Source organism: Cannabis sativa, chromosome 1 (assembly GCF_029168945.1).
Source record: "Cannabis sativa cultivar Pink pepper isolate KNU-18-1 chromosome 1, ASM2916894v1, whole genome shotgun sequence".
NCBI classification, from domain to species: domain Eukaryota; kingdom Viridiplantae; phylum Streptophyta; class Magnoliopsida; order Rosales; family Cannabaceae; genus Cannabis; species Cannabis sativa.
In genome coordinates this window covers 26,181,637-26,208,657 of record NC_083601.1, presented here as the reverse complement: position 1 = coordinate 26,208,657, position 27,021 = coordinate 26,181,637, and the positions used below count along the sequence as shown (strand labels likewise).

Sequence of the window (27,021 nt, the reverse complement as noted above, 5' to 3'; positions counted from 1 at the left end):
GTAACATATATAGTTGTGTAATTAATGTATATATTATGTGCATATGATATACATGTATATTATAGTATATATGTTATATATATGAGATATGTAACATGTGTATTTATTAATTTAATATTGATATTATGTGTATGTTACATATGAGATGTTGATTAGTAACATACATATTATTTTAATATATGAGTTACATAGCATGATAATAATGTTGATAGTAATAAAATAGTGTTTATTATTATTGTGAGAATTATAATCATCTATTTTGTGAATAAAGAATATTTTAAATTCTTTTTCAATTTGGTGGTGAACATCTCACTTTATGAGATAATAAAAGATGGCTTTTGAGAAGTTACATCTTTTATTGGATTATAAGAGATAATCATCTCATACTATGAGATAAGAAAAGTGAACTATATGAGAGTTACACTTATGAGAATTTACTTGTCATAGCAAGAACAAATGGATTAAAAGTGGATCCAAACTTGTGAAATGAGCCATAAATTGGAAGAGCAATTTTGGACTCAAAAGTAAATGAATCAATGTAGATTCAAAAAATAGTGAAGCAATTTTTATTCTTAAATAATCAAAGTTGTAAACAAAATTGATGAGAATTTTGTTAACTTTGGTATAATTTTGGGCTAATCTCAATGAGGAGATAACTTTAAAATTATGGTAAAAATAATCACATTATTTTATGAGTAGTAATGTGAGTTTGACATTTTAGTTTTGTTTAGAAAACTAAAAATGTCAAATGATATTTTTTAAGGTGACCTTAAAAAGTCATTTCAAGAGGAAATACACAAAAGTGATATTTTATATACACTTTATGCTAGAAATGTGGGGGTGAGCCACAAATTTAATCAAAATGTGTTGAGACATTGTTGATTAATTTATTTGATTTTGAATTCAAATTCTAAATCAAATTTGGCTATGTGCATATGTAAAATTTTGACATATTTTGGTGTCAAAATTTAGTGAAAATAATTTCAAGAAGGAAATTAATTAAAAGAGTTATAGAGACAAAGTTGTCTTCTATATTTTAAAATCAAGATATTATCTTGATAAGTCAAATGTGAAAGTGTGGGGGTGCACACTCCAATATGAGAATTTGAGACATACTTGATGTCTTAAAATAAAGTGCAATTTAGACATGTTTGGTGTCTAAATTAGTGTTTAATTTGATATGCTTGGTATCAAAAATATTGAGAATTTGAGTTGTGTGAAAATTAATCTTTTATGATTGAATTTTCAAAGCTTAAGTGCTTAAGGAGAAAAGTGGTCACAAAGTGAACACTATATTTTTGGCATGCATGATTCACATGGAATCAATAGTGAGAGGTTATAACAAATCGCTTAATCTCCGTACAAGATTAAAGCATGAATTTTCGAGGGATGGGACCTAAACTCCCTTAGTGCTTAGAGATAGGGGGAAATAAGCTTTTGGACAAAGGTGTAATACCTTGTTCAAGTCATGGTGATCCCTACTAATCTACACTCAAGGTGGTGAGTGAGTGTATATATATTATTCTGTTGTTATATATATACATATATTATATTACATGTGTTCTTATCTTCTTCTATATTTCTTATATATAATATATATAGTGTATATATGTTGTATATTATGTTGTTGTAACATTTATTTAATCTCTTTGTTGGTCCTTGTATTGTATTACAATAGAATTGTAATATCTTGATTTTCTTTCATTATAATAAAATCTCTAACATTTCATTAACTAATTTCATAGCATGAATTTATTAGTATTGTTATGTATTGGAGCACATATGGCTTAAGCATTACATACTAAATTACTTATACTTGGGCCACCTAACATTAGATTAAATTTCCATGCAAGTCTATCTGAATTAGTTGTGGTGTGCTGACATGAGATGTTCCTTTAATACTTCTCATAATTTAATTTTTTTTGATGAATAGCTTTTTATATTTAGTTTTTGCTCAGTAAAAAATATGTCATTGTTAAAGATAAAGTTATAACTCCCATGGTTTTGGAAAGAGCAAAAGAAAAACGACTTCGTATGAATTGGTCAACTATTAAAAATAGAGTTACCCGCTTATTCCCATAATGTATTTCTTCATATTTTATCAACATGTTTGGTGGATTATTCATACGTACGCATAATACATATACATATATGATATATTTATGAGTCTATAAATAAAATATATATACGTCATGTATAATCATCATGCATGCCAGCATAAATATACACATCTATGCACATCAAACGTAGTTATATTTGCAATTCAGATATGAAAGAAAATTTCTAGTCGCATCCGAAAATGAAATTACTAATTCAAACAAAGGCTTAATTAGGTAATTCATTTCCAATAAATATATACAAATAGTACTCGAAAATTTAGAACCATAAAAATTCAGAGTTTTAATGGAAGAATTTAATTAAATAGAAAGATGGAGAAGAATTTCACGCAACAACAAAATTCATGCGTGAGTCACCAAACTAAGTTTTGTTCTTATGCAGAAACCAAAACCCCATCTAGTTATTAATTCTTCCTTTTATGGTTGGCTTCTTTTCATAACACTCTAAATTCTTTTTATAGAGAAATTAGCAATTTATTTGGTCGTATTATTGTATAAGAATACTACTAAATTTATTTTCTATGGCTTCTAGTTTAATTTATAACAAACTTAACAAATTATGATCAGAAACAAATATGGAGATTTATTTAGGGAGGGTAAGAATTTGTAGAGCTCCATGCCTTAGAATAGAATTAGAGTAATTTAGTAGTAGATTTTATTTATGTTAATTTAAGTTTATTAAAATATATAGTACCTAGTGTTTATTTATTCTAATATTGCCTAAAATATTTTTTCAAAACTAAAAAGGTCTATTTTCAAGTTATCAATTGGACAGGGTCAATATTCTCATATGGTGGTGGCTGGTCCACCCACTTAATTAAATCACAGCTATACACGTACAAAATCCATGGTAGCCTCCTTGATTATTCACTAATATTACTGTCATTCTTATACATATATATATTTTTTATTTTTGTAATTAGTAAAATAAAAATATTTTCAAAAAACATGTTTTCAATTTTTTTTTTAATATGATTTATTTTAATTATTATCAATTTGTATTTTCTTTCATCAATATTTTGTACCTCGATCTCAAGCCGGCCTCGGAACTGGACTCGAGCCCCGACCTTAGACACCGATTCTAGCCCTAGCCTTGGATCCTGACCCCAAATTGGACCTTAACCTCGGCCCCAGATTCGAACCTCGACCCCGACTCTAAATTCGAACCCAACTTAAATAAAAATAAAATAAAATATTACATAACATATTTTTATTTTTTAAAAAAAATTCACAAATAAAAGTAATTACAAAACACATTTTATTTTTCAAAAATAAAAATTTAAAAATTTCACTCTTATAATTTTTCCTTCATCGTGAAAAATAATATTTAAATTACGTATATACTGTTGAACGCATTCATAAAGCCCATCTGTTAATTAGTTGATCCATAGAAGAAAAAAGAATTGTGAGAAATGAAGACTGCGATTTTCTTAAATATACAAAACCATGTAGAGATGTCAAAGATCAAATTAACATGTATCTACTATCTAATTGACCTAATTTTTTTTTTTCTCTCACTTTGTGCCAATGATATTTTTACTTGACTAAATCCAATTAAAGGCTATCTTCCACTCACAAGATATGGTCTATGTCCATTTACCTACCAAAGAAAGTCAAAAGAGTAAAAAAAGTATATAAAATAAGATAAATAAATAAGAGAGCATATAAACAAAATCTAAAAAATAAGACTTTTTTTCAATTTTAACTAAAAAAAAGTAATAATATTATAAAAATACTTTCAACTGGTCAAATAAATAAACATACAGTCCAAATAAAAAAAATTATATAAATACCATTTACACACACCTTCAACTCACGATTCATGTTTCCTGGGATTGAAACCTTCGTCTGATGCAACATTCGGGCAACCACCAAGCAACCCAACACAACCGAAACGAAATCCAACAAAAATAAAACTACCATTAATTTCGACGACTTCACCTGAGAAGAAGACTGGATTCAATCAAAACAAAGGCTGTTTCGAATTCATGAAAAAAAAATGTAGAAAAACTATTACGAAACTAAAATTCAACCAGAAATCCAGTTTAATTGGCATAAAACTAATGTCCCGACTTCAATTTTCATATCTATAAAATGAAGATCTCAAAAAGTTGAACTAGAATTTCCAAACAATCCAAAAAAAATCACATCAATACTATAGTAAAATATTTATCCTAGTGTATTTAAGCTATTTTTCAAATTTCTAATGGTGAATTTGTTCATATTAAATCACGAAGAGACATGTAAATAGAGTTACGTACGTGAAAATACTGTTATGATTTTTAATGTTTCATAATAGTTGCATTATAGTTGCATAAACATCTTGCTAACAGTTATTTCTCTACATATTACTATGAAGGTACAAGTAATTATCGATTAGTGACAAAAAAAATATTAACAAATAGTTTCTTACATATACTCATTCACATTTAACATTTTTAGTTACAATTAAGTTGCACGTTAGTTGAATAATGATTTTGCTACTACAATATCATAGAATTATAAAAACAGGGCTCGAATTGTCAAATACGCGACCTGAACAGATAAAACATGATTGTTATAATATTTATTTGTATTAAATATGTGGAATTATTAGTTGTTTTGTGATTTTATGTTAGTTGGCTCGCAACAAATATAACTGTTGCATTACAGTTTCATCACAGTTGCCTTAAAAGTTGACTTCTTCTTTTCCTTTTGGCCGTCGAAGTTGAAATTTTTTTCAGGCAAAGACACCTTCGACTTCTTCACTGGACGACGACCACCTTTAGCCACGGGGGAGCGAAATTAGAGTCGGTGTTACAAAAAAAATTCTAGTCGACCAAACAAATAAATATACAACCCAAATAAAAAAAAAAAAATTAAACAAATACCTCTTACACACACCTTCAATCCACGATCCATGGTTCTTGGGATTGAAACCTTCGGTCAATCACCCAGCAACCTTCGTCTGATTGTGTGTGTAAGTGATAGTGTAAGAGATATTTTGGTAATTAAAAGCACATAAAAATTATAAATGTTGTCCTTACCTTATTAAGGTATTTTTATAAATAAAGTGTCAACTTATATTTTTATGCAATAATTCCTAAAAATTAAAAAATATCCATCTACAAAAGAATATTTACAATATAAATCTATACACTTATATATCATATGTTTTTTTAACGAATTAAATACTTTAAGTTAAATTTTTGCTACTTTCATCACTACCAGTTGGTTAAAATCTATTCAAACAAAATAGTATTTGTGGTATAAATACTTAATGTTTTTAATTTCATATACTTATATAGCACATATTTTTTTTGGCGAATTAAATACTTAAAGTTACATATACATTAATTTTAGCACTACCACTCTATTAAATTTTATTAAAACATACTAAATTGACACGTGTCAATATATTAATGATCCACTTATATTTTTAATAAAAACCTATTAAATATTTCTAAAATTAAAAAAAATAACTAAATAACAATAAAATTATAATAGGACAATTACTAAGAGAAGAAAAAAGAAATAGGAAGAAAAGTGCTTTTGTTAGTTTCTGTTATTTTTATTAATTAAATAAATATTATTTAATTTTTTATTGATAATATGAGTAGATTATTAATACATTAACATGCATCTTTTAATAGAATTTAACAAACTAACAGTGACAAAAATAAAGTAAATGTAAATTTATATATTTAATCTGCAGAAAATAGAAAATACAAGGTATATAGGAGTTGTTTAACTTCATAACTTAAAAACTGTTTTTAGATTTTAAAAATAGAAAACAATTTCTAAAAATTAATAAAGATCGTTTGGCCAAATTTTTTAAAAATAATTATTCAAAAACTAAAAAACAGAAAACATTAAAATGTAGTTTTCAATTATCAAATCTTGTACCCGGGCCGGACCCAAATCTTGACCCAAATTGGACCTGGACCCGGACCTCAACCTGGACCCCGACCTTGTACCCGGGCCGGACCCAAATCTTGACCCAAATCTCGAAATTAGACCCGAACCCGGACCAGGACACAGACCTCGAACCCCGAAATCGGACTTAGACCCTGGCCAAGGACCTAGCTCAGGTCTGGGGTCCGGGGTCTGGAGTTCGGGTCCGGTTTGGGGTCTAGGTCCAGGTCCGGGTCCGGGTTCATGTTTTGGGTCTGTGTCCGGGTTCGAGTTCAGACCGAGTTCTGGGTTTGGGTCTTGGTCGAGGGTCCGACCCGAAATTAGATGGGTTCATGTCATGGTATGATGTAGAATATCAATTTTTTTTAGTAAAAAAAAATTTAAAAATAGTTTTAAAAAACCTAAGCCAAACATTATTAAATTTTTAAGATAATAAAAAACTGTTTTTTGTTTTCATTTCTAACAATACAATTCTGAAAACTAAAAACTGAATCCTGTAAGTAATTACTATCAGTGACGGATCTAGTTATAGCCCTCACTAATAAAAATATTGTCTTTTTAATTTGATAAAATAGTAAAAAAATTCCCACAAAATTAGATAAATTTAATAATAGTAATTATAATATAAATATAAATATTTTTTTATGATAAATAAGTTCCACAAAATAAAAATTCTAGACCCATTATTACTTTTTCTCTTTTAAAGACGTTCTCAGAGAGCACGCAAGCATTCAAATACCGTTTGTGTTTCATTTGTTGTAATATATGCTATCTTGATTTGTAACTTACATTACTAATATGTTGTTTGTACCATTATCAGTTATTATAATATGTACCGAATTAAAATATTAAAAATAAATTAATTCAAAAGCCATGCACATTTTATTCTATACATATACACTAATATCATACATTTTGGTCGGTACTTTGTCGTATGACATCAATCACGCACCAAAAAATAAATAAAAACTGTTAATAGAATTATATTATAGCACTACAAGGCTTGATACTCTTTACTATTCTATATCACAATAATAGACCCTTTTTCTTGAACTCTCGTTTTGGTTGTGATTTTCTGACTATGTTTTAAGTGGACCCACCATTTCTTTTTCCTACTCCAAAGTGCAGCTTGCCCTTTTCCTTTCCCTACAATTGTCATATTTTTATTTTATATTATTTTTCCCGTTTGAAAACAATAATTTTAAAAAAAATTATGGCATTAAAATTAATAAAAATAAATCGGACAAAATGATAATTACCTCTGTATAATCCAGAAACACTGGCATAAAATGCCAAATCTATAATTCTGACTATTGAATCTCCACCCTTCCTTCCTTATCATACCCACCTCTCTCTATATCTCGTTCTCTCTACTTCTTATTTATTTTGTTTTTCACAATATTCTCATTTCCTTTTTTTCGTTTTTTTCATTTTTATTTCTTTCAATATCTTCTTCGCCGTTATTCCCTCTTCATTATCCAATCTCTAAAACCCACCTCAGACTCAGAGCAGCCCTCTCTTCATTCATGGCTTCTCAATAAATTTTATAATTGCTCTAAATAAAACCCATCTCTGTGTGGCTATCTGTCTCTTATTACTCAACTACTCTTTCCTTATCGTCTCTGTACTTTCACAGTGCATTAAAGAAAACTTTCCTTTTCATTCCTCCAATTCCGATAGCTGTTTCTTCTACTTGGTAATTATTTGAAATAACTCCTCTGTTTTTGCTCAGCTTCGTTTCAGATTCTAATGTCGTTTTTTCATTATTATGTGAGATTTCTTTTTAATTGAGTTTGGAAAGTTTTGTCCATTTCTTTGGTGGGTATTGAATGCTTTATCCTTAATACTACTCGGTGGCTTGTGTTTCAAACTTGTTCTTTAAGATATATATATCTATATATATCGCCAAGTTAATTATTAATATTCTTATAATTCAAATACAGGTGCACCTAATCTCTTAAGAGTTTCAAGCTTTGAACTCATTTCAATTCAGTAGAAAGCTCAAAAATGGCGCCAAAGAACAACCGTGGAAAGGCCAGGGGAGAGAAGAAGAAGAAAGAAGAAAAGAGTAAGTGTAAATTTTAATCGTTTGTGTTTTTCATATTTTGCTAATATATTTATATATAACACAAAAATTTAACCATTTTTCCTTTTTTTATATATAAATAAATACAGTTCTTCCTGTTGTCATGGATATGACTGTGAACCTTCCTGACGAAACCCATGTTATTTTAAAGGTAACATTATATAATATATTGTTATTATTATTAGTATAATTAATTTTTAATTCTAAACTTTCATGGCTTTTCTGCTGGAACTATTAGCTACGAGAACCTCATCAAAATTATTTATTATTTTACTTGGTCAATTACACACACACACAAGTCACACTCCTTGAAAATTCTGTTTGTCACTCTCTTTCTTTATATAACATATGTTCTGCTGTAGCTAACTTCCATTTTCGAATCTACCATAGGCTCCAAATTTAGATGCCACTCTACAATGAAACATACACTTTTCCAAGTGTATTTTAATTTTGTCTACCAAAAAAGTGTACTTATTTACTAAAATTGTAGTCTCTTTTATAAGCATATAATGCAGAGTTAATATATGCTTAAATGAATTCCCCTATAAAATTGTGCCTTTTATCACATTTACATTATATATTAATATTATTGTTATTTGTTATGGGACTAATTGGGACAAAAATGCACTCTTAAACAGGGAATATCGACGGACAGAATCATCGATGTTCGCCGATTGTTATCGGTTAACATAGAAACTTGTAACATCACTAATTTCACGCTATCCCATGAGGTAATAATAATGTGCATTATCACTGAATTATAAGTTGTTATTTTTATGGGTTATTATCATTTGAAAGAGTTGGACGGAGATTATTGACATTATTTTCTAAAATGGTGCTTTAGGTTGTCCATTTTAGTGCATCGTCATATTTAGTTAAATTGCCAGAAAATATAAATGTTATAAAATTGGTATTATCGTCAAAGTCCATTACCAAGGTCAAAGTTTTTTTTTTTCTTAAAAGAAACACTTTTTTTTTTTTTTTGAGGGACTTAAAAGAAACACTTTTGGTATACTTCTTCTCCGGCCTAATGATGTGCTACGAAATATACACTCTAATAAAAAGGCCACGAGAAAGTGAAAGCTTTTTGTGAATTGTGATAATGTGTTATAATCATAACCTAGTGCAATAATTGAATTATCATGAAGCTATGCTTAGTGCAATAATTTAATGAGCTTATTGTTCTTAAATGCACATTGAATCTATTTTTTATTTTTATTTTTTTTAATAAAAAAAATTAATTTCTTTCCTTTAGAAAAAAACGCACATTAAATTCTTGCTATTTATATTCAATTTCTATAAGGTTAAAATGGACATTTCCGTGCACAACTGAAGCATCTTGCTATTTTGTTACAGGTAAGGGGGCCCCGCTTAAAAGATACGGTGGACGTTGCTGCACTGAAACCCTGTATTCTAACGTTGGTGGAAGGTACACATAAAATAACCCTACAATTAATTAATTAACCCCACATTACATACGACGTCGTTTAGCGAACTTTCTTCGAAACGCGGTCGTTTAATCTGTATTCCTCAATAATTCACACCGTCTTATTTCTCTGAATCTCACGGCAATACGACATCGTTTCGTAGATTCTTGCCGATACGGCATCGTTTTTCTTCTCGATCAATTTCTCAAGCCCGCTATTTTTTTTTTTGAGCAGAGGATTACGATGACGAAACCGCTACGGCGCATGTTAGACGAGTGCTGGACCTCGTTGCCTGTACGACGAGCTTCGGTGCTTCGCCGGCCGGAAAGGACCAGAACACTAAGCCCGATGCTTCGGTTTCAGTTGGCGGTGGTAAAGGTGCGTCGGGTGCGCAGGAGAAGAATTCCAAGAAATTCACCATCACCAAGTCTCAAGGTTCTTCAGGACCCACCAAACAAGATGTGGCGGTGGTGGATTCAGAGGCCGATTTGAGCCACTCGTGTCCTAAGCTTGGCGCCTTCTATGAGTTCTTCTCTCTTTCCCACCTCACTCCTCCACTGCAATGTATGTACTCTCTCTCTCTCTCTCTCTCTCTCTCTCTCTCTCTCTCTATATATCTATATATATATACATATACATATATACGTATTTGTAATGCATGTTGATCCGTAGACAGATTTAACTAAAAGTATTGGAAATGGCTATTAAAATGCAGTTGTAAAGAAAGTGATGAGACGGCAAATCGATGAGATTTCGGCGGATGATCATCTTTTCTCTATGGAAGTAATTTTCTATTTCCCTTAAGCGAGAACTTAATTATGAAGTTTCTTGAATTTTGGTTTTGAGTCAATGTGCTTGTTTAATTGGTGAAGGTGAAACTTTGCAATGGAAAAGTTGTTCACGTGGAAGCTTGCAGGAAAGGGTTCTACAGCGTTGGGAAGCAGAGAATTCTGTGTCACAATCTCGTTGATTTGTTACGACAGCTTAGTAGAGCTTTTGACAATGTTAGTTTTTTTTCGTTTGTATAATTTTCATGTCGTTTTTAGAAGAATTTCACGTTTCTTAGAAGTTAGACGTTTAATTTTCTTTGCTCATATTCCAGGCTTACGAAGATCTTATGAAAGCATTCTCAGAACGTAACAAGGTACATAAGCTTGCATCTGTTTTGTTATTTTTCATAGACTTTATTACGTTGTTTTACATTAATCAAGCTTTGTTTTACCTTCCCTGCAGTTTGGGAATCTTCCTTATGGCTTTAGAGCCAACACATGGCTTGTACCACCCTTTGCAGCCCAGTCGCCACCAGTTTTCCCTCCGCTCCCCGTAGAGGATGAAACGTGGGGAGGAAATGGTGGTGGGTTAGGAAGAGATGGAAAAAGCGACCTCATTCCTTGGGCCAATGAGTTTGCTTTTGTTGCATCTATGCCTTGCAAGACTCCCGAGGAAAGGCAGGTTCGGGATAGGAGGGCATTCCTTCTTCACAGCCTATTTGTTGATGTCTCCATTTTCAGAGCCATTAAAGCCATTCGTCTTGCAATGGACAAACCAGATTTGATCTTTCCAGCTGTGGACAGTAAAATTCTGTATATTGAAAATGTTGGGGACTTGAGCATCACAGTATTGAAAGATGTTTCAAATGCAAGCAGTAAGATAGATACTAAAATTGATGGACTTCAAGCATTTGGAGTTGATAAGGAACATCTAGTTGAAAGAAATCTTCTGAAGGGGATTACCGCTGATGAAAATACCGCTGCTCAGGTAAGATTTTGTGAATAGCTGCTATGGATTGTTACTTGCTTTGTAACTGTGGTTGCGTTTTTTGTTTTTTACTAAAGGGTTGACAGAGACTTTACTTTGTGTGTGCAGGACGTTGCCACTCTGGGGGTTGTGAATGTAAGATATTGTGGTTACATTGCAGTTGTGAAAGTTGAGGGTAAGGATGAGAAAGCCACATCTCCATATCAGAGCAGTGAATTTCTTGATCAGCCTGAAGGTGGTGCCAATGCCCTTAACATTAGCAGGTACAACGTTTTTGTGTCCTTATGTTACAGTCCACAAATTCTGAAGTGGTTTTGTACTAAAATGTTATATTGGTCTTGTGATCATAGAACATTTGAGCAAATCTCAATATTGCTTATTTAATCCTAATGGCAGTACTTGGTCTCATATACTCATTGTTTCTTCTTTCTGAGTGACTACCTCACTAGTGCCTCTATCTTGTAGTTTGAGATTACTACTGCATAGAACACCAGCTTCAGAACATAATAAGCCTACATCTGATTCGCAAACATGGGATCTTGAAGAGCTTTCTGCTTCCCGTGCTTTTGTTGAGAAACTGTTAGAAGAAAGTCTTGCGAAACTGGAGCAAGAGGACGTAAAGTTGGATCAATTTGTAAGATGGGAACTTGGAGCCTGCTGGATACAACACTTGCAGGACCAAAAAAATGCGGACAAAGATAAGAAACCATCCACTGAGAAGGCTAGGAATGAGATGAAGGTTGAGGGACTTGGGACACCTCTTAGGTCGCTAAGGAACAAGAAGAAAGTAGATGGAAGCAATGTGAAAATGCAACTCGAGAAACCGGATGGCATTACTGCAGAAGCAGAGGGTGCCACATCACCTTCTATAGAATTTAATGTTGAAATCAGCGGCAAAGAAAATGAGCTTGCTCTGAAGAGGTTGCTGTCTGATGAAGCCTTTGTTCGACTGAAAGAATCTGATACTGGGCTTCATTGCAAGGTAATGTATATTGCAGGTGAACTATCTAACTATTCTTCTTTATACTTGGTAGTCGGAATAACCTATTTTTTATTTTGGCAGTCTCTTCAAGAACTAATTGATTTATGCCAGAAGTATTATTTGGAAGTTGCTCTTCCCAAACTGGTAATTACTGAATATGTTTTGGTTAAATACCTTTACTTTCCCTAATATGTTATGGTGATTAATGTTTCTATTACTTTTATATTTATACAGGTAGCAGATTTTGGTTCTTTAGAACTTTCACCAGTTGATGGTCGAACTTTGACTGATTTCATGCATACTAGGGGTCTACGGATGCGTTCTCTGGGACATGTTGTAAGTGCCCTGTGCAAACCTTTGATCCTTTGTTTTTTTGTTTCTTTTCTTGGAACAACTTGATCCTCTGTTTTTCAATCCACCCTTTTATATATTATTATCAACCTTAGAGAACTTTTTTTTTCTTCCGTCATCTACATTCCAACATGCGTGTTTCCCATAGTACTTCGAACAGTTTTTTTTATCTTATGTTGGTAATATTCATTTTATCCCCATCATTATTTTTCTTGTAGTTTTCAGAAAAAATTATTTACTTGATAACAAGCAGAACAGTTAGTAATTGGTCAGTATCAAAATCCAATTATGCAAGTCTTCTAATATTGACTGACTATTTCTTTTAATCTTTGTACAGGTAAAGCTTTCAGAAAAGCTATCTCATGTGCAGTCACTTTGCATTCATGAAATGATTGTAAGAGCTTTTAAGCACATTCTTCAAGCAGTAATTTCTGCTGTTGAAGACAATGAGAAAATGGCTGTATCTATAGCTGCTACATTGAATCTGATGCTTGGGATTCCTGGAAAAGATGAATTTGATAAGTCTTGCCATGTCCATTCTCTCGTGTGGAGATGGCTTGAAGTATTCTTGAGAAAGCGATATGACTGGGATCTTAGTAGCTTCAATTACAAAGACTTGAGGAAATTTGCAATCTTACGCGGTCTATGTCACAAGGTATGTTTTCCAAACTTGGGACATGGTACTTAATATTAAATATATTGACATGGAGAAACTTGTGCGTCTTATTTTGGATGTCACAAGAAGCTTTAAGTCATGTCTGGTAGCTATTAATGGATTAACAGTGTTGTCATTTGTTTATTATTGTTTTGTGGAATATGATATTTAGGTTGGTATTGAGGTAGTTCCAAGGGATTTTGACATGGATTCTCCAAACCCATTCGGAAAGTCGGACGTGGTCAGCCTAGTTCCAGTGCACAAGGTAATGTAATGACTATGATACTATTTACCGTCTACCTAATTTTATGTCAGTGGACAAGGGTTTCTTAAGTATCTATTATTTAATTTAGCTGCAATTTTTCTTTTATTTGCAGCAAGCTGCATGCTCTTCTGCGGATGGGAGGCAGCTACTAGAATCTTCAAAAACTGCTTTGGATAAAGGAAAACTTGAAGATGCAGTTACATATGGAACAAAGGTGTTTGGAGCTTACAAACTTTTTCCTGTTTTCTATTATATTACCAGCTTTACTTATTTTATTCTTGCAGGCTCTTGCAAAGCTTGTAGCAGTTTGTGGTCCATACCATCGGATGACTGCAGGAGCTTACAGCCTTCTTGCGGTAGTTTTGTATCACACTGGAGACTTCAATCAGGTCTTGTTTCTTCTTTCTAATTTTAAAAAAATCCCTCGTTACAAGATCTAGAAAGTGCATTATCTCCTAATATAGATTATATAACATGTAAGCTTTTTCTCAGTAAGTGTTCAAGTCTAGTTTTTTTGTTCGATTTTTCAGGCTACAATTTATCAACAAAAAGCCCTGGATATAAATGAGAGAGAATTAGGACTTGATCATCCAGACACAATGAAGAGTTATGGGGATCTTGCTGTGTTCTATTACAGACTTCAGCATACAGAGCTAGCTCTCAAGTATACTTTCTTCTTCCATAATTATTAGCTTTGCAAACTGTTTCTATAGTCTATGACCTGTTTCTAAAAACACACTAGATATTGATAATATTATATGAACTGAACTTCAAAAACTAGACACTTCATGGTGCTTGAATGAGTTTACACAGAGTGATATGCTCAATTAGTACAAATGTTATGATCTTTATTTTCATTTGGTGATTGTTTAGATTTTTAGATATATTGGTAGATACTAGTAATACTAGATAAAAAAGATTATGTTTAAGTTTTTCATTTTGAAGATCAGTTTTCTTTTGTCTAAAAATCTACGTTCTTTTTGCTGATCAGATATGTTAAGCGTGCTCTGTATCTTCTGCATCTGACATGTGGTCCATCTCATCCAAACACTGCTGCAACGTACATTAATGTGGCTATGATGGAAGAAGGGCTTGGAAATGTGCATATTGCCCTGAGATATCTTCACAAAGCTCTGAAATGTAACCAAAGGTTACTTGGGCCCGACCATATTCAGGTTTTTTCATTTTCATTGATTTGCTGATTTTTAACACAATTACAAACTTGATAGAAATGCTAAATGCACTCTCTAACTAATGATATATAATATTTTTATAATATAAAATAATTGGATAGTTCTGCATGTCATAAATTGAAACAGGATAGTGCAAAAGGTGTAAAGGAGAACTCCTTTAGCTCTCTTTTAAATATAAATAAGGTCTTCTGTTAATGAGTGCTATGGATGTCAGACATGAACAATATGCATGGACTGAAACTTCTCATTTTTACTTAGTAACTTTTTTTGATTGATTCTCCAGACAGCAGCAAGTTACCATGCAATTGCAATTGCTCTCTCATTAATGGAAGCATACCCTTTGAGTGTTCAACATGAGCAGACAACCCTGCAAATTCTGCGAGCGAAGCTTGGTCCTGATGATCTGCGTACACAGGTATCTTCTTTATGTTAGCAAACATAATTTTTGATAATAATCATCGTAGGAAGGAATTTTTGATGTAATCAATTTACATTTATATTTTTAATTTTCTTGAAGAAATGTGATTAGGATTTTTCATTTCCTAATAATCCTAGACAGTCTGTAAGTTGAAATTTGTAAAAAAATTGCCTCAGGATGCTGCTGCCTGGCTTGAATACTTTGAGTCGAAGGCTTTTGAACAACAAGAAGCTGCACGAAATGGAACCCGGAAGCCTGACGCCTCTATAGCCAGCAAAGGCCACCTTAGGTAAGTTTCCAGTGCATTTTATGATATGAATAGGTTAGATATATTCCCGGTTGCACACTTAAACTACACATTGTAATGTGTAATTAATCTTAACTATAGAAATCTTAGTATGAACCACGTCATATTTAATTGTATTTTTGAGATTACTTACACATCATAGTGTGTAAGTGTACATATTAGGAGTAATCATACTCTAATTATGCATTTTTGCTTATTGCAAGAATTTAAATTAAATTTGGTTGTATTTCTTCTCGGTTCTTGCAGTTGTAGTTAATTTTTCACTTGTTCTAATTATCCAATTTCCAAGATGCTATTTGCTACATTAGACAAGCTTGTGCATATTCTGTGAAAAAATGTAAAATTTGTTTCCACATGGAATGATTTTAAGGTGTGTTTTGAAATGGATCTTGGCTATCTTCATATGTGAAACGTGTTGTTGTGCACAGAAGGAAACAATAGAAGTCTCCTGATCTGTCTCTTTTTAAGAAAACATACCAGGACGCCAGTTAAATCAATTTAACCTTGAACCCTGTTGGATTGATGTGAACTCGATAGTTCTTACTACTTATGAGTTTTATGTTTGCAATTAATCTAGTTTGAGCATAAGATGCAATTTTCTTTGCAAAACATAATGTCTATTTACTGATGTTTTATTCCTCCCAAATTTAACTTGGCAGTGTATCCGATTTGCTTGATTACATTAATCCAAATCATGATGGGAAAGGCAGGGATGTGGTTGCCAGGAGGAAAAACAACTTTAAGGTACAATTTTTATATTATTTTATTTTTCCTTTTCTATTTTATTTTAAGTGCGGGCAAGTGTTTAATCATATTGCCAAAATGTCTATCCATGGCACCACACCTAAATGTAATAAATGCAAGAACCGTATTAAGGATCCTCTAATTTTAAAAGGAGACCAACGTGGCACTTTATTGCTGCCAAGGTAAGAAAGGTAACCTTTTCTCAATGAGGGTCAAAATTTTTAATATTAAAAAAGGCTTTGGGAGTAGGCTTTCTAATTATGTTCATGCCATTGATTCATTCTTGTTTTTGCATCTGCATCCTCTGCTTTGTCTCAAGTTAATGCTTTTCATCTACAATTTATTTATACTTATTTCAAATTTCCCTTCCAGTTGAAAGGAAAGTCTTACCAAACTGTCAGCACAGCAAGTTCTGATGAGTCTCCGAAAGAAACACCAAAAGAGACTTCAGATGAAGAGACACCTATTATTGAACCACTAATTGACCCAGATGTCAGCCAGGAGACCACGTCTGCACCTGTTGAGCCTCAGCTATCTGTTTCAGAGGAGGCTACTGTCGAAAAGCCAAATGTTTCCACCGAGGCATCTTCTGATGATCTTGCTGAAGGAGAAGGATGGCAATCAGTTCAAAGGCCTAGATCAGCTAACTCATATGGGCGACGTCTTAAGCAGAGGCGGGCAACTATTGGCAAAGTCCTTACTTACCAGAAGAAATATGTGGACAATGAGATTGAGTATCCTGTAGCAAAGAATAATGCTCAGAATAGTAGGTATTACCTTTTAAAGAAAAGGACAATGTCTCATGGAGGTTATACAGATCAGCATACTGTCAATCCCTCCCAGGGTACTAGGTATGGTCGGAGAATAGTGAAGGCTGTAGCCTACAGGGTCAAGTCAATGCCTTCATCAACTAAACCAGCTACACCAGACACGTCTAGAAATAGTGGCTCGGGTTTGGGTTCGCCAGTAGAACCTGACCGAAATGCTTCACTAAATGAGACCAATAGCCTGAAAAATCCTATAGTCAGTCTTGGAAAATCTCCTTCATACAAGGAAGTAGCTTTGGCTCCACCAGGTAGTATTGCAAAGATGCAAGTTGGGATGCCCCAAAATGTTCAAGAAAACCTTGAACGTGATGTTGAAAAACATGAAGAGGAAACAAACGAAACCATTAGAAATGTTGATCCAATAGTTACAGGTGTAGAAAATATACTTGAAGAGAAGAATGATATTTCTTCACATCGTTTACCAGAGGAAACAAAAGTTGTGATAACAGAAGATCAGACTCATTCAACTAATTCAATCGATGAAAACTCTTCTTTGAGAGTGTTTGAGAGCCTGGATGGACTTCGACGCAGCAGCGTTGAAGTTCGTGAAGTGGTGGAAGATAGTGTTCTCATTGATGGGTTGCAAACTTCTTTTGCTGTGCCAGAAGTGGGACTGTGTGAGAAGAACCCGTCCAGCAGTTTTGAACTCCAGGTTAATTCAAACCCCAACTTTCCAGCAACAGAGGAGTTGAGGGACAAATCTTCTGCTGTAAATTCAGTTGATACACGCACACTTACAAATAAGAAGTTGTCAGCATCTGCAGCTCCTTTCAACCCTTCACCAGGCATTGCACGTGCTGCTCCTGTTTCCATGAACATTACTCTTCCTGTTGGTCCTGGTGGTGTTCCAACTATTGCTCCCTGGCCAGTAAACATGAATCTTCACCCAGGGCCTGTCATATCCCCTGTGAATCCAATGTGCTCCTCTCCTCATCATCCATTCCCATCTCCTCCAACAACCCCAAACATGATGCAGCCATTGCCCTTTATGTACCCTCCTTTTACTCAACCACAAAGCAGTACCTTCCCGGTAACAAGCAGTGCGTTTCATCCCAACCATTTCCCATGGCAATGCAATATGAACCTGAATGTACCAGAATTTGTTACTGGTCCAGTTTGGCATCCTGTGGAGTTCTCTGTTCCGACACCTGTTGTTGAGCCAATTACTGATCCTGTATTGGAGCCAAGAGTACAGCCTGGTGATTCTGCTCCAATGTTGCCAGTAGACATTGACAATATGGTGGAGGTTAAGAGAGAAGTGAATCTTCAAGCATCAGAGGCAGTGGGTAACATGAATGTAGTTGGGTCTGAGAATGTAAAGGAAAATGGTCCTCAGAAGCTGGTAGGACCTGAAAATGCTGAAAATGAACCAAATAACATCAGTAATGGAAAACCTGGAAGCAGTGATGTAAGCAAGATGGATGGTGAAAAAACCTTCAGCATTTTGATTAGAGGGAAAAGAAACCGTAAGCAGACTCTACGAATGCCTGTTAGTTTACTCAGTCGACCATATGGCTCACAGTCCTTCAAAGTTATATACAATAGAGTAGTCAGAGGGAGTGATCCTCCCAAGTCAACCAGCTTTTCTCCAAGTGAAGAATGCCCAGCCAGTGCTACGTAGCCCCTTTGTCATTCTTGCCATCCTGGTATAACAGTCTATGAAAGAAGAGAGAAATTTAAACCTTCTATCATATGCATAACTGGGACAGCACAGGACCGGATCTTCTTTGGCTTTCATATTCAAAACATCTAAACTTTGTTCTTGCAAAAATTCAGGTTAGTTCTCTAATTCAACATTGTTGGAAGTTTTTATTATTATAGTGCAATCTTTTTCCCGTTTAGTTGTATTTCCATCATTCCATGATCAATTTAAGAACAATAGCACCTATAAATTTGCTAGCGAATGCACCTAAAAAATCATGCTGACTGATCAAAGGGGTTTCAACTGATTCGCAGATTCACAAATGGAAAATTTCACTTTTGGACTTCCACGAGCCTTCTTGAGGTTACAATTTTGGCTTTCATTGAACAATAGGAAAATTTGCTATTTGGACCACAACATTTAATACTTGAATTAGTTTTCTTTCTTTTCCCTTTTTTCATAGCAGTGACTTTTCCTAATATTATTTTGTATACGACCTCAAATTTTGCCTTTTTAGTTTTTGTTTTTTGTGGTTTGGACAGGCAAACGATATTTTATTGATCAAGTTTGCCAATATCTTATCTGCTTTATTTTCTTTTTGAATTGTTGGCAATGCAAAATAAGCTGTTACCGATGAGACCCATATGTTTACCTTCTGTACAATTACAAACATCTGAATACAATATTTGATGTTGCATCTATATGATACAGGAATACAAACAAAAGTGCAAAATGAGATATTTCAATTACCTTTCTCATTTCAAATCTTAGCAATAGTTTATTCACTCTATCCCAACTGTTTCTTAGTTTCATTGGGTTGTAACTGATATGAATGCAAAACGACGAAGATTATATTTATATTTGCATTTTATTAGTAATCTTTGTTAGTTGGCATGGATAAATATTTAGTCCGTTAGTTTGTAATATATTGATCCTGATGTCGAAGATGACGAGGCTCTTGTTATTGTTGAAGGGCTATTATTGACGAGGGGCTTATAATTAAAGATGGTCATGTTATCGGAGAAATTTTAATTGTAAAAGATGTCATTCAAAATGATAATCAACAAAGAGAAGCTATTCTAAAGTACTTTCTTTAAGGAAATTTCAGCGGTAAAAAAAGTCAACATGGTAACCGATATAAAAAATCAGATGAAAGGGTTTTATTTCCTCTCTCCATATATTGAATCACTAATTTCTTGGGTAATTGAAGATCCTATGGTTTGGTGGCCTGGAACTTCTTGTGGTATTTGAGCTTGAACATGTTGGGTACCAACTAGCAAGAGCCAATATGAGTACCACTGTGTGGTGATGAGATAAAAGGCGCTTTCGTAGGCTTCTTTCTCTTGTCAAATTTTGCTAATAACCAATATTCTAGTGTTATGATTAATATTCCTAATTTTCTTTTAATCAAGTCAAGTTAATGCTTAAACAAAAAAGATTTTATTTCATTTATTTAGATAAAGTCTCTGGTTCATTGCCTTAGACAAACGTAATAAATACATTCACATAATTAAAGGCAGGTACCTGACATTTTTGACATAATTTAGCATAATTCGATAATAAACAAAAAGCAACAAATTGATCATTTACAAACAGCTAGTAATAATGACAATCACCTAATGGCCTATGCCTACTATATATGATCTCCAACAAGGGAAACAAACAAGCAAAAAGAACATTCCAATTTAACAGACACCCCTTCTCACTATAGTTTCCATTCCCTTTATATATACATGGCAGTGTGAAGACCAGTATAAAATTTCATTCACCATTTGACACTTGTCTAATTCATCAAAAAAGGGCTTTATTTAGGCAATCTAAAGATATGTTCTTCACCACTTTTCTCATCAAACTCAACAACCCATTTGCTCTTTTTACCACTTTTCTTAACACAACCACCTCTTTTACCAATCCCAAAAGAAGAAGCATAATTATTATTACCACAGCCACTACAACTTCCTGATCTCTTCCTACTAATCTCATCCATATTATTAGTGGTCCCAATCATGGTAACTTCCATGCCTTTTCCAATAGGGTGCTTAACAGATCTCACAGCAACTTTGTCCTCCAACATTCCCCTGACACGGCCTTCCAAACCTTTCCTTTCACTTGCCAAGTTATTAGCCACAATCACTGATCTTCGAGGGTTCACATCTAGCTGATTCAGCAGCCTTGTGTAGTCCTCGTTCTTACAATCAACAAGTGAGAAATCAATGTTTTCGTAGCTTGACAAGAGCTCATAAGGGTCACCAGTTTTGAACTCTACAACGTGCCTTAAACCCGATTCTTTGATGACTTTCTTAGACTCGGCCAGAACTGGCTCTGGTAGAATGCACACTAGTCTTCCTCCTGTTTGTCTTGCTGCGGCTGCTAAGGCTAGTGTCGATGGTGAAGCCGTTGATGTCACTTCCACTATCAGTTTGGCTCTCATTCCGGCTGCCAAGGCCGACACAAATTCGTTACTTCCAAGCTCTTGTGTCTTCCATGACTCGACTCGTCTCTTGTGATCATTACACTGTACATACACAACGAAATTGTTCAATTTTTATTAGATAAATACCAACAAAATCAAGAGAGAATTCTACATTCTAAGTCTAGGCTGTGTAAACATGACATATCACTAGTGCAATTTAATAATATAATGAGATCCAAGATTCATTAACCATATAGGGTGTTGCATTGGAGAGTAAATCATCTAGAATATACTATAGCTAATCTAATAATTATCAACATCTACCTAGATATATATGACATCTCAATGTTTATTATGTTTCAATAAAAGATAAGAATTCAATCAAATCCTTAATCTTCTCACTCATTAGAAGAATCTAAAACCATGTAACAATAATCTGTTGTTTCATAGTTTCATTTCATCCACCTCAAACAGGGAAAAAAAAATTAAATAAAATCTTTAACCTTTTTTAGATCCTAATGTATTGTCTAAAAAAAAAACTGCACAATCCAATTTTCATTTATCTCAATAATTATACAAATACGAAACCCCACCTAATAACATATAATTTAATCAATTACAACATTGATTTATCAGACACCATAATAGGAAAATCAAATAATTGAGAATAACCAAAGGAACAAAATTCCTTATAATATAACACTGACCAATTTAAGGGTATCAAGATAAGCCCTTGTAGCTGATGTTGCAGACCATTCCATGGTGGTACTACCCATTAGAAAAAATAAATTGATCGAAGCTTCGAACAGAGGTATTGATTGAAGAATAAACCATGAACCTCAAAAGAGGAGAATAATAAGACGATTGAAAACCTTATCTTTTGGTTCCAGAATATTATGTATTACTATTTGTTCTAAATTAATATGTATGGTTTGTTTATTGGAAATTTATATGCAATTGTATTTTAAGTCAAGTCGTAATAGCGTAACCAAAACGAGTGAGATGAAACGGTTGCTAAGTTTAGCAGAAACAACATCTGTACACATCTCCTAAAAAGGGTAAATTTCAGTTTCATTTATGTTTATTTGGTCAACTCGTCACATTATACGTATCATGTAAATTATGTTATAATATACATATCATCTTTATCTTTATCTTTTGGTGCGCGGTGGCGTCTTTATATCTCTTCAAATTCATCTCTTTAATAAAGAAATAATAGAACAAAAAAAGGGACACTCAACATGATGACCATTTTTAAGATATCATCAATTTTTTATCAAGTGAATGTTTGTGTACGTATCATGGTTATTATAATTAATGAAAAAGGAAAAGCATAGGCCAATAATTAAGTAGGAGTTAAGTCAAATTACAAAAGTTCAAAGGGAAATGGACTTTCATTGGTTTCTAAGTAAACATTCTTCTACCATTACATTTTCTCAATATACTATTCTTTTTCATATTTGTTATTGAAAAGAGAAATTTCAGAAACAGAACACCTAATTAATTTATTAGCTAGTTTCTTAATATATGTATTATTCCATAACAGTAGTTTTTGACTGATATTTCTCAACTACAGAGTGTTTTAGGAGCTTGAGCGATTCTACAATGTCACCACATAGTTGATGAGGATCTGGAATGACACTTTCATCAACTGAGAGAACAACAGTCATCTTGTTGATATAACTCTGAAAGTTAACTACCAATGCCTACAAAAACAAACACACACACAATTAACTAGTAATATATAAACCTTCTTGTATTGATATTTATATTTATATATATGGCTTTATTACATGTGGTTGGCCATAAGAACTTGAAGCAAGGTAACTCATTGTATGGCCGTAGATACCAATTTCCTCAAGTGGTCCGACCAAATTGGAGAATGCCATTGTGGTGTTGCAGAAAACTTTGTGGGATATAGCACTTGCTATCTGTTAAATTGAATAACATATCACAAAAATATGTTTACTTGTTAGATATATGGACATTTTGTGTCATTATTTTTACATTTATGTACACATATTATATATATACCTTGATGCCAAAGAGTTTAAGAACTAATTTGGCCATGGAAGAAGTAAAGAGAGCCTCAAGAGAATGCTTTTTTCGATCAATGATAGATTTAGCTTTAAGAATGTAATCTATGGGGTCATCCCTTAAAGAAATATCAAATGGAAGGAGCACGTAACCAATCCAATTCCCCCACTTTGCTTCAGTATTCTTCTCCATCATATTAGCTAGATCCTATATTATTAGGATGGTCAATGCATATTATTAATTAAGAACTAATGCATTTCTTTATAGTATGTAATAAAATGTTACAAATTAATAAAATAAGCATTATTAGAACTGACCTGAATTCCTGCTGCAGGTCTAAGGTTTATGAGCACAACAGATCTTAGGCGAATATTTTTGGGAAGATTGTTTTGCTTCTCTGTTGATCCTTCGTCATCGTTCCTAAGCTTGCCTACATATATTTACACATCACCAACATACTTCACTCTTATAAATATTGAAAATAAATATAATCTTTTTTGAAAAAATTCCATACCAAGAACCTCAAATATTTACAAATAATTAAGTTCAAATATTTTAAGATAACATTTACTGATTTATTTATTAAGGTTACATTTGGTAGTATTTTTTTATTTGGTTTTTTATTTTTTTTAATTGAAAAACTGAAAATATTTCCGAAATTAATTATGTTATATAATTTTTTTTTTATTTAAGAATCAAAATTTTAAAAACTAAAAAAAGTTACTTTCAAAATATTTTTAAACAATTTTTTTTTTATTATCAATAATTTGGACTTCAACCCCAACTAAGACTTTGGGACCTGAACTCGGACCCCAACCCCAAACCTAAACCCAAACCCGAACTCGGATCCAAACTCCGACCCAAACCCGAACCCAGACCCCGAACCCCGACCTGGACTTGGATCTCAGACCTCGAACCTCGACCTTGGACTCGGTCTCGGACTCAGACCCAGACAGTACCCTGGCCCTAAACCCGAACCACAGACCCTAGACTGGGACTTCAGACACGAACCCTGACCCCAATTCCGAACCTCAGACCCTAAACCCCGACCCCGACCCCCAACCCTGACCTCAACCCAGACCTGGCCTCGAACCTAGACTCGGAGCCCATTCCTAATCCCAACCCCAAACCTGGACCCGGACCGCGACTCCGCACCCGACTTAAATAAAATCACAAATGAAAATAAAAATAAATTATATATACATTTTTTTAAATTGAAAAATAAAAGTAATTATAGAACATATTTTTATTTTTCAAAAATATATATTTTTTTTTAAAAAAATTTACTTTTATTTTTATAATTAAAAAATTTTAAAATAATTATTACTAAACGCCACAACACTATTTATAAAATTGATAAGTGATATATAAAGAGATTATATGATTTAATAATTAAAATTGTATTTGTGAGTAGAGGTGGCAAAACGAGTTTCGACACGAATTTTACGGGTAGGGTCGGGAAAATCAGACGTGGGTCGAAACGGGTCGACACGACTTGACACGAAATAAAAACGGGTTGAACACGATACGACCTGCTTAACACGAATACGACAAGTTTGACACGATTTTTTAAATATAATAAAATAAAAAATTAATATTAATAATATAATTATATAAAAATATATATTTAGTGATTTAATATTAAATTAAAAAATTTTAAATTTATTTTTTTTTAACATGAAATTAAGAATATTTTAAATTTATTATTTTTCTTTACAATTCTAGCTTCAATAATAGTAAAATGGGTTATAGTGAGTCAACACGAACACGACACGATTTTTTATGGGTTGGGTTAGGGTTGAGATAATTAGACACGAGTTAAAAAATAGTCGACACGCTTGACACAAAATATAAAAGCGAGTTACGTAAAATATAAAACGAACACGAGACGACAACCAGTTTTGATGATTAAAAATAATACGATTCAATATCAAAAGGTGAGAGATGAAAGAATATAATCACAAATGTTTGAAGAGTTCTAAATAGCAATGATGGGACCTACACCTACTCTACTCTGAATTTCAGTGAAAAAGTCGAGAACAAACTAAATAGCAATTAATGTTAAAACCACGTGTACCGTATTTTCTGTTGAGATACTTTGATAAAGCAGCCTGAGTGATTCCCAAGGCAACATCGTTTATGGTCTGAAAATTAATGCATTCCATACAGAGTCACATTAATGTAGTCACCTACGTATTTATAGATTATATAATACTATATTATATATAATTTTTTTTTTGAAACAATACTATATTATATTACAGTATATATAGAAGTCTACAAAAAAATTAAATATATTATTATGATTATTATTATTATTATTATTATTACAATAAGTAAAATCATAATTATTCTATATTTAATTAATTGCAAATTAAGTAGATGAGGAAAAATAGTTATAAGTAAAAGAGTGTTAAATCTAATTATAAGAAATAAGAATTCTGATTAGACATCAAACAGAGAGAGATAAAAGATAACATAATAAAACTAATTAATATCTTAAAAATGAAAATATAAGATCGGTTCAGTAATTTATTATTCTCATTATTATTATTATTACCATGTTCATTGCGTTCTTTATCAACTTCATATCGTCCAAAGAGACCGTTTTATAAACAATCCGACGTGGATTGCTAACACTCCAAGAATGACCCGAAACAGGAGTATCTGTATCTTTCAAAAACGACGTCGTAGCCATAAAAACGACAACATCAACAAAAGTATTCCAAAGCAACTGAAGAGACCACCAAACACCCCAGAAGCAGCACTGCGAGTAGCTTCTGATAAAACCACCACCACCACCACCCTTGATCTCATCTTTCCTCCTCTTCGCCGTCGGAAGGGTCGGAAGGGCAGTGGGGTCCGCCGTCTGACGTGTACAGGCCAAGAGGAGAGACATGAGTGACGTGCCATCCCCCAGCGAGTGGTGGATCCTGAAAATGACTACTCCTTCAGCGTCCGAGGTCTTCAGGTTGATGACGTGGACCTCCCAGAGTGGTTTGGACATGTCAAGGCTGGTTTTCGTGAGGTTATAAATGTAATTTTCCACGAACTCGTCTGGAGATATTTTCATGTTTGGATCAATTTCAGCAACTATGAGGTGGTTGTCCACGTCAACCTCTGTTCTAACCCATTTCATACTCTTCACTCTATTTTTTTCTTCCACAACCTTGAAAATATCATTATTAAATGATAAAGTAATTAAAACAAACAAGTTTAATAAATATATAAATTAATATTTAACGAATTACTTACCAGCAAACTGGAGAAGCGGGGGTGTTTGAGGAGAGTAATAGGCAAGTTGGCCTTAGCAACATCTAATTGGATTTTGAACTTGGACCCCATGATTGCTAGAACATGAACGTTGAAGTTTGGCTCGTGGAACATACGACCTCCTGGACTCACTGCCTCTTCTTCTTCTCCTTCTCCAAAAACGACGTCGTTCCTGCTTTTTTGATGATCAGTACTGTAAACTCTTCCGTTCATTTCTCTGATTTCTGTTTCTATGGGTTTCAGGGCTGGCTTTCCCCGTCGAACACTACCTTCTTCAGGTTCCATAATGGTTGGTTAGAGATCTAATTAATGTTATGGAGGTGTTTTCTGTTTTCCGAGAAGCCCAAGTCATTAGATATATATATAACACTGATTTCTTTCATCATCATGCATGGTTTAAAATTAAAGCTTCGCATATATTTTGGCTATACAACAAAAACGTACAACGTCTAACTGTACGTATATAAGTACAATAAACTTATAATTACGCCAAGACAAAAATAATAAGTTAAGGGCTTGTTCTAGATAGATATATAATATATAATATATTGATATATATATACAGTAAAATCTCTATTTAAGAATACTCTATTCAAGAATAACTTCTAATTTGTTATAAAAAAATCAAGTCC

The 27,021-nt window shown here is 33.2% G+C and overlaps 3 protein-coding genes across 3 annotated transcripts; 1 reads left to right on the top strand and 2 right to left on the bottom strand.

The window, feature by feature from the left end:
• The first annotated feature begins 7,391 nt into the window (after positions 1 to 7,391).
• On the top strand, positions 7,392 to 19,367 carry LOC115705563 (protein REDUCED CHLOROPLAST COVERAGE 1). Its single transcript, XM_030632930.2, has 25 exons — positions 7,392 to 7,707; positions 7,955 to 8,079; positions 8,187 to 8,248; positions 8,736 to 8,828; positions 9,454 to 9,526; positions 9,759 to 10,088; positions 10,240 to 10,307; positions 10,397 to 10,528; positions 10,627 to 10,668; positions 10,758 to 11,282; positions 11,391 to 11,545; positions 11,748 to 12,264; positions 12,346 to 12,408; positions 12,499 to 12,600; positions 12,953 to 13,270; positions 13,443 to 13,535; positions 13,648 to 13,749; positions 13,820 to 13,924; positions 14,066 to 14,199; positions 14,527 to 14,710; positions 15,012 to 15,143; positions 15,323 to 15,435; positions 16,113 to 16,197; positions 16,570 to 18,800; positions 18,981 to 19,367. The coding sequence occupies exons 2-24, from the start codon at positions 8,019 to 8,021 to the stop codon at positions 18,643 to 18,645; spliced, it is 5,565 nt and encodes a 1,854-aa protein (XP_030488790.2). The 5' UTR covers positions 7,392 to 7,707; positions 7,955 to 8,018; the 3' UTR covers positions 18,646 to 18,800; positions 18,981 to 19,367.
• Positions 19,368 to 20,087: 720 nt separating this feature from the next.
• Positions 20,088 to 22,135, bottom strand: LOC115706852 (uncharacterized). The gene is made up of 2 exons (XM_030634609.2): positions 21,787 to 22,135; positions 20,088 to 21,181 (listed from the first exon to the last, which is right to left on the bottom strand). The coding sequence occupies exons 1-2, from the start codon at positions 21,853 to 21,855 to the stop codon at positions 20,471 to 20,473; spliced, it is 780 nt and encodes a 259-aa protein (XP_030490469.2). The 5' UTR covers positions 21,856 to 22,135; the 3' UTR covers positions 20,088 to 20,470.
• Positions 22,136 to 22,397: 262 nt separating this feature from the next.
• On the bottom strand, positions 22,398 to 26,808 carry LOC115705098 (wax ester synthase/diacylglycerol acyltransferase 11). Its single transcript, XM_030632336.2, has 7 exons — positions 26,372 to 26,808; positions 25,677 to 26,285; positions 25,194 to 25,260; positions 23,434 to 23,546; positions 23,114 to 23,323; positions 22,873 to 23,010; positions 22,398 to 22,785 (listed from the first exon to the last, which is right to left on the bottom strand). The coding sequence occupies exons 1-7, from the start codon at positions 26,672 to 26,674 to the stop codon at positions 22,612 to 22,614; spliced, it is 1,614 nt and encodes a 537-aa protein (XP_030488196.2). The 5' UTR covers positions 26,675 to 26,808; the 3' UTR covers positions 22,398 to 22,611.
• Between the last annotated feature and the right edge of the window lie 213 nt (positions 26,809 to 27,021).

Bases quoted from the DNA above. Each gene is read 5' to 3' on its own strand.
- LOC115705563 (XM_030632930.2), top strand. From the start codon at position 8,019: ATGGCGCCAAAGAACAACCGTGGAAAGGCCAGGGGAGAGAAGAAGAAG. The intron at 11,546-11,747 runs GTACAACGTTTT...TCTATCTTGTAG, and splicing joins AATGCCCTTAACATTAGCAG to TTTGAGATTACTACTGCATA. The intron at 16,198-16,569 runs GTACAATTTTTA...TTTCCCTTCCAG, and splicing joins GGAGGAAAAACAACTTTAAG to TTGAAAGGAAAGTCTTACCA.
- LOC115706852 (XM_030634609.2), bottom strand. From the start codon at position 21,855: ATGGGTAGTACCACCATGGAATGGTCTGCAACATCAGCTACAAGGGCT. The intron at 21,182-21,786 runs GTCAGTGTTATA...GTGTATGTACAG, and splicing joins ATCTTGATACCCTTAAATTG to TGTAATGATCACAAGAGACG.
- LOC115705098 (XM_030632336.2), bottom strand. From the start codon at position 26,674: ATGGAACCTGAAGAAGGTAGTGTTCGACGGGGAAAGCCAGCCCTGAAA. The intron at 26,286-26,371 runs GTAAGTAATTCG...GATATTTTCAAG, and splicing joins CCCGCTTCTCCAGTTTGCTG to GTTGTGGAAGAAAAAAATAG. The intron at 25,261-25,676 runs GTAATAATAATA...ATTAATTTTCAG, and splicing joins TAAAGAACGCAATGAACATG to ACCATAAACGATGTTGCCTT.